This window comes from Cavia porcellus, unplaced genomic scaffold, assembly GCF_034190915.1.
Source record: "Cavia porcellus strain 051 isolate PalLab524CR breed Dunkin Hartley unplaced genomic scaffold, mCavPor4.1 scaffold_10, whole genome shotgun sequence".
NCBI lineage: Eukaryota > Metazoa > Chordata > Mammalia > Rodentia > Caviidae > Cavia > Cavia porcellus.
The window spans coordinates 47481022-47493532 of record NW_026947493.1 but is presented as its reverse complement, the minus strand read 5'-3'; the positions used below and the strand labels follow the sequence as shown (position 1 = coordinate 47493532).

The following is a 12511-nucleotide window of genomic DNA, read 5'->3' as shown; positions in this document are numbered from 1 at the left end:
CTGTGCCTTACCTAAATGATATTTTCTAGTAGAACAATTATTCTGTGTAGCGTGGTGAGCTATATTTCTTTTCATTTTGTTTTAGGTAGCAGTTTTACAACATCGTCAGGATTATATACAGGAAATAATTCACTTACAAATTCCTCTGGATTTAACAGTTCACAGCAGGTAATTTAAAAAGCCAATTAACTTCTAAAATATTTTTAAATACAGCATGACTATTATATGAAGTAAGATCTGTTTATATATTAAACTACAATGAGATCTCTCCTAAGTATTTCAATAGTTGTTTTATTTCCTTTTAAAAATATCTATTGCAGTCTTTTTTGGGAAATTGTTTAGTTTTTGGATGAGTTTAACTTTACTAGTACTGTATCCTAGAATAGAATACATGTGAAAAATGCATTTCATCTTCCATAAAATTTGTTTGCAGTCTGAGCTCTTTGATAAATGCATACTCACTTGCACAAATGTAGAAAAAAAACAGAAACACGAACAGTTTTAATTGCAGCTTGAAATGTAAATGAAGCAAACACATTTTGACAACTTGTTCTTGTGTGGTTTCATTTGGTAGGACTATCCATCGTATCCCAGTTTTGGCCAGGGTCAGTATGCACAGTATTATAACACCTCCCCCTACCCAGCACATTACATGACGAGCAGCAACACCAGCCCAACGACACCATCCACCAATGCCACTTACCAGCTTCAGGAACCGCCGTCTGGCATCACAAGCCAAGCAGTTACTGACCCCACAGCAGGTAAGTTTGTGGGTTTTATTAGTCCTACAGGCTGCATATTTCTAGTGGTTTAAATGCATTTTCCTACAGTCATATATTCAGGCAGTGGTTGCACATTTTTGGCAAGTTTTGGCAAAAACTACACATAAATTAAGTAGTATAGTCATGAAATTTGCTTTGTTTCTGTTTGATTTTTAATATAAAGTACGTAAGCCTGAAAAGCATATGAAATAGATATTTTAGTTGTAAATATCCTTAGCTTTGAGATATATGTATATATTTACATGTAGCTTTTTAGAAATATAATTTGAGCTATTCTGCAAAAACTAAGTAAATTGCCCATACCATCTTTTGAATATGAAAATAAATAGCATTGCCTAGGATTTAATATTCATCATCATTAAATATGTAGTGGTTTTCATCAAAGTGATACATTTGCTGAAGACTAAGACGATCAGCATCAAAGGATTGATTGTGGAAGCCACCAAGCCCCTGCCACCCCATTCCCACTCCTGGTGTCCTTGAATTTCATATCATGTGTATGAGTGTGGATGTCATTCATGCTTCCACATGACCCTTGAGGGCTTTGCAGATGCCAGCCTTTCCATCACTGGAAATTTTTTTATATTATGCCTTTCAGACTCCTCCTCCACTTTCTTTCTTTCTGGAACTCTTCAGGTTGTGTGCTTAGTTTCCTGAATTAATCTTCACTTACATTTCTTTTGTCTCCTCTCATTCTTCTTACCTCCTTGCCTGAGCTTTTTAAAATTGTAGTCATTGCTTTCTTAGATCATCTAATAAGCTATTAGCCTCAAGAAGTCTGCTTTCTTCCTCTTGCCTATTTCCAAAGCTGGATCTCACTTTATTACCACAAGTTGAGTTATAGACATAACTGATGTAATGTTGCAGTGATAGTTTTAGCTGGTTTGCATGAATCATAAAAATGTTTTGTCTCACTGACGTTAATTGAAACATTGACAATAGGGTTAATTCATAAATATGAGCAGATACCCACTATCCTTTAAGTTTCTGTAAACATAATGCATGCAGACATTTTATTCTAAAGAAGGAAATTATATCTTTCTTAAATTTGTTCTCTAATTCCAAATGATTACTATTTGTGTTGTGCATTTCAGCTGTCAACACTTTGTCTTTGATCGTTGTATTCCATTTATCTTTATTCCAAAAAACTAACTCAATAATCTATTCTAAATTTAGTTCATGTTAGTAAATATAGCATCCACAGAACTGAATATATGTGTCTCTCTTCTGTCTTTGAATAAAATTTCACTCTAAAATACTCTAAAGATAGCTTTTTAATAGAATATGTGCAACTTATTGTAGAAGTTTTGTAGAATTTTCCTCTCTAGGTCCATAAACTTAGTATATGCATCCTAAGGAAAAAGCATGGCTCTTCCCAGTGTTGGGGAAAGATCCTGTTTTCATACATCTTACCATATGTGCCTTGAAAAGTTTCTTGAGGACTAAAAGGCATTTTGAAAAGAGGGTAAATATGTGACGAGAAGTAGAAAAATGTTTTATGGACTTGTGGAATAATAGAATGAAAAAATGAGAAAGCAAAGAATTTTATTCAATTGATGATATTTTACTGTGTGGAATACAGTATAAACAAACTGGTTAAGACTTAATCCTGGTGCTTAAATGAAGGTTGATTAGAGTTTCTCCATTTGGTCACATCACAGACTTTGTCTCTGAAACTTGACACTGTTTTAGATATATTTTATTTATATAAGGAATGCCATTCGAAAGACTAGGGTGGCGGGGCTCAAGCCCTGCTACATGGGAAAGAGTTCCAAAGTACAAATTTCAAAATATATGTATGATTTTCTTTGCAAAAGTAAATGATATATTTTAGCTTTTGAATGAAAAAAATTCTCAGTGACTTAGGTACTTATTTCATTATCAACTGAACCAAGTAAAACATATCTTTCAGATTTCTTGTATTTACTACTTCTTACTAAAATGAAGGTTTATGACTCAGTCTTTCTTGTGTTCTGCAATCAGAAGTGGAAAGTTCACTGAGTTTCCACATTGAGAAAATATATGATTGCTTTAAAATTTCAAAGGTTTGGTCTGGGTTTTGTTTTGGTTTTGACATTCATAATAAGACTATGGATTTAGCCAAAATTTTCTGGCTTTAACTCACTTTTCTTACTAGTCATATATGAAATTATAGGTTTGTTCTTCTTCATGAAAAAGACATTTGGATGGTGAAGTACACACATTCATAAAGTGAGAGAGCAAGATGGGATGATTTAATAAATATAATCTTAATGGTTTCTGTTTCAAGATAGAAATAGAAAGTAGTTAAAATAATGAATGTCTATTTTTCTTGAAATACTTTCAATATTTTACTGAGTTTATAGTCTGTTTTATACTATCTAAAGTTAGACTCCAGCCATTTTCCGATATTATATATGGCCAGGTTTTGCTCTTTTACTTCATGATGTTACGCAGCCAAGAAAAACGTGCAGGTACATGTGCACCTCCTGTTATCCTTTCATGATGTCTTCTCTTGCATTGTTCCACAACCGTTATGTTGTAGTGAACACACAGAGATAACCTTGTAAGGTGTTTTCAAGATAAGCATATACAGACCAAATTCTTTACATCGTATATTTTTAAAGCTATTTGAGGAATAAGTATCTTTTAAGTGCATGATAATATGCAGTATTACTCATGTATTTCCTCAGTATTAAAATCAAAAATTGAATGTAAATAATATGCACTTCTTGAAAGAAGTACAAATGATCAACCAATATATGAAGAAATATATGAAGAAAGCAGCTCTGGTCATTACTGAGATGTATATTGAAACAACACTAGGATTCCGTCTTACTCCAGAAAAAATGACTGTCATCAAGAGATCAAATAATAACAAATGCTGATGAGGCTGTGGGGAAGACGGAACCTGTCTTCATTGTTGCTGGATATAAACAAGTGCAACCACTATGGAAAGTATATAAATATATAGAAGTCATTAAAAACCTAAAAATTGAAATTCCACTTAACCTATCTATTCCTCTTCTGGGTGTCTTTACAATAGATCTAAGGATATCCTATAGTGATAATACATGCATGTCTATATTTATGGCAGGACAATTTATAATAGTTAATCTTAACAGATGAATGAATAAATAAAATGTGATATTTACATAAATGGAGTACTACTCTGTCATAAAGAAGGTCACTTGAGTCATTCATAAGAAAATGGATGCATCTTGAGACCATGATGCTAACTGAAATAAATCGAAACACACAAGTTTAAATATCACATAGTTAATGTGAGAAATACAGGCTATAAATAAAGAGCAAACTAAAAGTTAGATAATAGGGTGTAAAGAAATGAATTATTTCTCAAATGGGAGGGGAATTCAGATTGAGAGATGGAGCAGGAGAGGAGGGAAAGGGGATGTCCAAAGAATTGGGATGTGTTGTGTTCATGTACCAACTCCCCATAAAGAAGCTAATCATTATTTTCTGCAAACATTCTAATAACCAAAAACTGAAAGAAAATTATGTTTATAATTAAATGTTGAAAGCTATATGCTCCTTTTAAATTGACATGACTGTTTCATTAAAATATATAACTTGTATCTAAAAATTTCATCTCAAAAGTATAATTTTGAAAATTGAAAAATCTTCATACCTATTTTATAGCATGAGTTTGTTAGCTATGCATTGATATTTTATTAAAACAAAATTGATATTATCTGGATGTACATAGGAATCTATGTACTTCCATAATTATTGTAAGGTATTATCTGCTTACTGAACAGAATTTCGGTTCATTTATTTGATTAAAAAGTCTTACTTACTCTTCAACTAGCAATACTAGTCTGTGTCAGTCCTGAGTTGAAGGATGTCTTGGTTGCTGTCACTTTGCAGAAGTTATGAACAAAGTTGCTATAAACCGTGGGTGCAGACTTTTGTTTGTATATACATTTTCAACCTATTTGGGTAAATACTTAGGAATGTGACCCTGGATTACATGGCAAACTATGTTTAGCTTTGGAAAACTGTTTCCTAAGTGACTGTACCGTTTTGCATTCTCACCAACAATGAATGAGCTCTGACTGCTCCACATCACAGGCAGCTTTCAGTGTTGGATTTTGGATTTGGCTATTCTAATAGCTATGCAGTCGTGTCTTGTTTTAGTTTGCAAGTCATTAATGATACATGATATGGAGCATCTTTTCATATGCTAATGTGTCATCTGTAGATCGTGTATTTTGAGGTGTCTATTCAGATCTTTTGCCTGTGTTTTGATTAGCTTGTTTGCTTATTGAGTTTTAAGACCTCTATATTTTAAATATAACTCACCTGCCAGATAATGTTTTGCGATATGTGTTTGCCAATCTATATCTTGTCTTTTCATTCTTTTAACAGTGTCTTTCACAAAGCACTTTTAATTTTAATTAATTCTAACTTGTCTAATTTTTCATGAATCATACTTTAATAGTATATCTGGAAGCTTCTTGCCAAACCAGAGGTCATCTAGATTTTACCCTTCTATCATCTGGGCATTTCATAGTTTCTGTTTTACTTTTAGGTCTCTGATATATTTGAAGTAATTTTTATATAACGTCAGGGTATAGATTTTTTAAATGTGGATGCCTGACATCATTTATGGAAAGATTATACTTTTTCTATTTTATTTCATTTATTCCTTTGTCAAAGCTCAGTTAACTCTAGATGGTTTATTTCTGGACTGTTCATTCTGTTCCACTGCCTGTTCATTCTTTCACTGCGCTCAGAACGTGTTACTGTGAGGTGTGACTGTAAAATATAGTGGATGTTTAAATTTTCAAAATTGATTACAGTAAAAGCACATTTCCCTCAAAATCCTCCCTCTCACTTTGAACACCATTACATCATCCTCGCCACTTTCTGAAGCGGTTCCTGACGTCCTCTTTCATGAGTGTCGTAGTTGCCCTGTTCTAGTTGCCACATTGTCCTAAATGGATGTTTTACTTTCATGAACATTTTGACTTCAAGGGAGAGTCAGAAGGTGCACCGAGCCAGACCTAGTGAATGAGACGGATGAGGACACACTGAAGTTTTTATAAACCTACATTTCTGTTGAATGGCACTGGGCAATAGTATTCACTGTACTTTTGATCACACTTCGTAAAGACACTTACAAAAGAGGGTTTCCCAAATTGCTTCAGAAAGTGGTAAGGATGATGGAATAAGTGTATTGGATGTGGGCAGAATGTATTTTGAGAGATATTAATGGCAATGTATCTTTTGCTGCAATAAATTTAAAATTTAACATTCTTAAAAATGTATTTGTCATATATTTCCATCACTTCACATTGCTAAATAGTAAATCTTCAAGTCAAAAATATCAGTTCTGTGGCTTTGTTATTATAATACAAAATTGCGAGGTTTAATCGAGGGCAATGGTGATTGATGAACCTGTGGCACACGCGCTGCAGCGGGCTGTTTGTGTCCCTGAAAGCTCTGAGAGATTCATCGTGCCTGGGGTAGGCCTTCTGCCTTAGAAGGGCAACTGTAGAATCAGTATGTCAGTGTTCACAAAGTAAATTTCTGGGATTTCAAATGGAATTGAGTTGAGTTTACAGATCAAGTACAGATTATTAACAACTTGACAATGTTGAATATTCTCATTCATGAATGTGGAATATCCTTGCATTTATTTACATCTTCTTTGATTTTTTTCATTAGAACTTTGTGCTTTTCCTCACGTAGATCTCATACAGTTGTTGTAGTACCTGTTTCTCTGTTTCCCTTATGCTTTCCTTCCCTCTTTTGTCTTTGTTAGAGGTACATAAAAAAATCAGTATTATTTTATCTGTTGCTTTATGTCTTACAACCTTGCTATAATTACTTATTAGATTCAAGAGTAATTTTCTGTTAATTCTCTAATACTTTCTTCATAAGCCATTGTCACCAGTAAACAAAGACAATTTGATTTCTTTTTTCCCTATCTGTAAATCTTTTATCTCCTTTTTTGTCTTATTACATTACTAACCCATCCAGCATAATATTAAATAATAGTACAGAGGACTTCCTTGCCACCTTTTTGATCTTAGAAGAAAACATCTAGTTTCTCACTACTAAGCAAAATATTAAATGTAGGTTTTTTTAGATGTTTTTTGTGAACCTGAGGAAGTTCTCTCTTTCCTAACTTGCCAAGAGTATTTGTCATGAATGACTTTTGCCAAATGCATCTGCCATATCTGTAGATAACATCGTGATTTCTTTAGCCTATCATTTTGATAAATTTTCAAATGCTGAACCAACTTTTCAGATCTGAAATAAATTTTGTTTGATCATTGTATATAACTCTTTTAATGTGTAATTCTTTTTATATGTTCTTAGATTTGGTTTGCTAATATTTGTTGAGAATATTTGTATCCCTGTTCATGAGACATACTAGTCTATGTTTTTATGACCTGTAATGTCAATGTCTGGTTTTAGAATTGTAGTAATGCTGGCCTCATAACAAGCTTTTCCTCTGCCTTGGACAGATTATAGAAAATTCAAATCATTTGTTTGTTGTATATTTGAGAGAATTCATCAGTGAACACATCTAAGATTTCTGTTGGGAAGACTGATTATTGATTTGATTTCTTTAATATATTTAGATCTATTAAGATTACCTATTTTCCTTGTGTGAGTTTAGGTAGATTGTCTTTCAAGGAATTGGTACATTTCATCTGGTTTATCAATCTGTGGGCATAAAGTTTCATGAGATTCTTTTATTATGTTAATATCCATGTGCTGTCTATTGATGGCCTTCATTTTCTTATATTAGTGGCTAGTGTATTTTCTTTTTGTCTTGATTAACCTACCTAGGGATTAAATTGTTAATTTATTTTTTTTAAAAAAAATGTTTTGGTAGTTTTCTTTATTTTTAAAAAAAATTGCAATTATTTCTCTTATCATCATATGTCAACTTTTGATTTAACTTACTTTTCTTTTTCTAGTTTGCTAAGATTGAAGTTTAGATGATTTACTTTAGCTCTGTCATCTTTTCTAATCTATGCATTCAGTCCTCTAAATTCCCCTTTATGCACTCTTTTTGTTTTATATAATAAAACTTCATTTTTATAGACTTCAAAATATTTTTATTTTCATTTTAATCACCCTCTTATTCAGTGAGGCATATATTCTGGACATCTCACAGAACAAAAAATCTTAGCATCTTGATTGTATACAGTACATTATAATTAGTTGCAATTACCAAGTTATTCATATTTTATCAATTAAATGGCTTTGTTATTTAAAAAAGTATTTAATTTTTGAGAAGTATAAAGTAAAATTCCACTAGCTATAAAAGAAAACTTTGTGCAGAATCAACTTTTGTTTATTACAATTAAATCTGTGACTACTTTAAATTTTAAATGATGAGTTTTATGCACTTTTTAATTTCTTAAAGAGGACAAAGACAGTTTAGGTTGTTTTATGCTAATATCTAAACTAATATTTCAGTTCTTGCAGCATGGATTGGAATACCTTGTACTAAACTCTTAAAGGTTCGGGTAGATTATTAACAACACAGTAAAAACACATATTTTCAAAAAAGTGATAAAAAGTGTAACAACTTGAGAATATTTTCATGAAGAAATTTCTAAAAGTAAGTTGACTTTTCTCAAAAAAAGCACTTAAGCATTGCTGTAAAAATATTTTTCCCTTGAGATGAGACTCATGAATAATCAAAATGTGAACACAAATTTGTAACCATTACTGGATGTATTTAAATAATTTGGCTTGAAAACATATTTTTGTCCAAGATCTCTCAGAGCATTTTATAATAATTATGGTAGCTATAATCATAATACATAGTAAAATATAATCTAATCTAAGTTTGTCCTTAGAGATTGACATTCAGTATCACATGCAAACATTACACAGCTACGAGCTACCTACCATTTGTCCACATTTTACAGATGAGGAATATGAGGAGCATAGTTCTTTAATATTTGATAAACTTTAAGTACTAAGTTGAAGAATTTTGAGGATTAAATCTTATGAAAAAATTTAACAGTGTTTTAAAGCTTTTCAGGGCAATCAAGGCGAGGAAAGAGGGTAATGACAAGACATTGTAGGCTAATGTGAAGTAAAAGGCAATTACTAAGAATGAGTTTTAGTATGAACACCATTTAAAAATTCAGTTTTTCAAAGAACTCATTCATTGGAATTTCTTACCGAAATCTTAATGGTGAAGTTTACCTTCACACTTGCTGACTCCATGCAGACAACTTGGTAGTTAAGGTGATGTACAGGAATTTTGCCAATATTGAATTTCAAGTGACTGAGGAAAAATCAGTACAAGAGGGAATTCAATCTGCATGGGAAACTATTTGTTCCTTTACTTCTTTGATCCCTGCCAAGGCACAAGAAAGTAGAGCAAAGTGCCCGAAAAATAAGACCATTCTTGTGCAGTTGCAGAACTCTGAGCTCTCACAGGAACTCAGTGTGACAGGGTGAAAAACTAAGCTGCCAGACATCTTCCCTACAAATGTGGGTGATTGGGGCTCATCTGTGTCCCTAATGTGCCTGTGAGCATACTGTGGACATGATCCAGAGGTTTGCAACAGCACGCAACCCGCTGCCTACATGTTGCTGAGTGAACCATTTAGAAAATCTGTAGGCCATGCTTAATTCATTTCCACAGATGCCTATGGACTTTGGAAAAGTTTGCAATTTGTTCAGCTCAAAAATAAACCATTTCAGTGAAACACTTGCAGCTCGCTTTTTTGGAAACATTTGTCAACAAAACAAATATTTGTATCTAAAATAGCTAGGCTATTAAGATGTGAGAAAAGAAAACAGATGTTTGTTTTAGATTGCTGTATTTGTTTGTCTTCGTGGCATTTGTTTCTCTTTCTTCAGAGGATATACTGTGTTAAGCTTAATGAGATTGTAAAATTCATGGAAGTAAAGTTTACTCTTTGTTTTATATTGCCATGAATGTAATAAAAGTAGTTTTGTTACCTTTGAATTTTGGACTTTGTTTCTAAGATGCAAAGAGTTCTGTCTTTCAGCATTTACTGATTTATGTGCCTTATTATGAGTTTGTCTGATTTTTTGATGAGTTGACCAGAAGCCAGGATGTCTTATAGAGTCAGTTTTAGTACAATGGATTCCAAGATATCCTTTCTTATATTTCTTATATTTCTGTACATTCGTATGTAACAGATTGAAATAAATCATGAATGACTGAGCTAATTTACTCACCCCCCATTTATTACTTTATATTTTTTCATAACTAATTGATCTTATGTAAAATACTTACAAAGTATTAAGTGTCCTACAGGACCAGCACAAATCAACACAAGCTTTCTTGTTTAAACTCGAGGATATCAGTATGGAGTGCTTCACTTTTTTACCTGAAAAATTTGGAAAGAGGATATACAGTTACCTCTGTTTGACCTCCTCCCACTTTATTAACCTGGAATTGGTAGTTTCAGTGAGTTTTGGGTTGTTTAGTAAAGGTAAGAGAGATAGGTTAATGGTTACCAATTGTGTTCTGAGCTTGAAATCCAAATTTGTAAACTTAGTAAAAAAATTTAGTAAAGCACGTTTTTAAAATTTACTCAATAGTAATAGTTTACAAGCATAGTGTGAAATTAAAAAGATGCAAAAAAGCTTAAAAAGAGGAGTAAACCTCTCCCTTGAACTTCTATACCCAGTCCCTTGGGTATTGTTAGTGGTTTTGAGAGTATAGTTTGTTTATTCAAATATATGTCTAGTATCTGTATTCGGTCATTTTTTCCCACATTCATATATGCATATGCTTTCTTCTTTTCTTCCTACTGTATGAACTAAATTAATTCTAACCTGACTTTATGAGATACATTGTTGTACTGCCCCCATTTTACAGAAGACAAGCTAAGACAAGGTCAGTGACAACAATGGGATTTGCACTCTAGATGCTTGGATTAAATTGAGTTCTTGATCAGAAAAGAATGCTACTTCTCAAAAGCCACTAAGCCAAGAGTTTCCAATGTGCAGAAAAATTAAAATGTAAACAAAAATTGTGTGAACTGCACTGTCCTCTCTTTGGCTGCATTTTATCTTTCTTGTAAAAGAAGAAAGACTTTTTACAGATTTTTCTTGTAAAAGAAGAAAATTTTCGGCTTAGTATAGTAATCTCAGCACTCTAGGTAGCTCAAGCAAAACACCCACAAATTCCAACAGCCTGGACAACTTAGGGACTTAGCAAGACCCTGTCTCAAAATTAAAAAAAGAAAGAAAGAAAAGACAAAGAAAAAATGGGAGCCATTGGCTCAGTGTGAAAGTTTTGGGTTCAAACCCCTGTACTCCCAAGAGAAAGACAGAGAGAGGCAGGGGAGAAATAGGAAGAACAGGAGGAAAAAGAAAAAGAAATTTTTCTCTTCAATTTTTAAAACACTGGCTATTTAATATGTATATTATTGATAGACTATTTTAAACCCTTCTTGAAGAAAATAGGATATAAATTAATCAAAAATAAATTAAGGATTAAGTGTTTTATTCAACAGAATAAGTACCAGAGAGAAGATTCACTGCAGTTACTCCATGCTCAGGACGCACTTTAGTTGCAAATTACATCACAAATGCAATTTTGAAAAAAATCACCTTTTTAGTGAATAAGCAAAAATACTTTGAGAATTTTAGTATGTTAGTCATGTTTCAGTCACTATAATAAATACTTGAGATAATTCCATGGAAAAGGTTTACGTTAGCCCACAGTTACAGTGATTCCAGTCCGTGGTCTGCTGCTTTGTGACTGCCAGCCTTGGGAGAGGGGCATTTCATGACTGAAGTGCACGAGGAGCAGGACCACTCCTCTCAAGGCCAAAAAGCAAGAGAGGCAGAAGGGTGCGGATTCCACCATCCCCTCTTTCAGATCACACACACCATCCGTGACTTCTGCCTCTTAAAATTCTAGTGAGGAATAGAGCTCAGTGATAACGTGCTTGGCTACCGTGCGTGAAATCTTGACTTTGAGCCCCAGAATCACAAAACAACAAAAATGACTCCACCACCTCCCAGTACTGCCACCCCAATAACCATTTAACAAGTGGGCCTGGGGGTACTGTTCGGTATCCAGACTGCAGCACTGTGTAATTGTAGTCTCAAGCACACACATCTCTCTATCTTTTTCTCTTTCCCTTCAAAATCCCAAACCCTATCTAAATAAGAGGCTTATTTGTTTTAGTTTAGCTACTTTCTATTAAAAAGCACAATGTCAATTGTAAATATTTCTTGGTGTAAGAATTCCTTTTCTCTACCACGGCTTTCAACTTCTGAATTTGTTTTCTTTTGCATCCCATACTACCTTTCCAGTGTTCTCTAGGCAAGCATTCTAGCAACTGCAGTATTTGCATGGAGTTTCTTTCCTTCTCATTCTTCTCATTTAGTGCTTCTTGTGAATGATCTGTTTTAATGCATATGTTTACCTAATTATCTCCCTGACCTCAGCTTTCATACTGATAAAGGTTACTTCAAAATCACTTTTCTCTTGAGATGTAGTCTTTAATTGTACTAATAAATTGCATTACAGTTTCATACTTCAAGGAAAAATAGAAAACATGGTTTCTTCTACTGATGTATGAAATTTCATGATGCATTTCAATATTTTATTAGCTACTCAGTGAACTTTCATTTTGGGAAAGTTCTATTGGGTTCTATGGGGGTTCAAGATGCAAGAAGGTCATTTTATGTCCTCAACGTGCATTTTACTAGCAAAGATGACAGCCACATGTCCAGCCAAACCTCATACAAGCTGAAGT

The 12511-nt window shown here is 33.2% G+C and overlaps 1 protein-coding gene across 17 annotated transcripts in view; it reads left to right on the top strand.

Moving 5' to 3' along the window:
- The window catches only part of Eya1 (EYA transcriptional coactivator and phosphatase 1), a 328770-nt gene that overhangs the window by 230304 nt on the left and 85955 nt on the right, over positions 1-12511 (top strand). For all 17 annotated transcript variants that reach the window (XM_063257446.1, XM_063257454.1, XM_063257445.1 and 14 more), the window contains 2 exons: positions 86-168; positions 575-761. In XM_063257446.1, coding sequence (XP_063113516.1) covers positions 86-168; positions 575-761 — 270 coding nt within the window. The remainder of the gene's footprint in view (positions 1-85; positions 169-574; positions 762-12511) is intronic.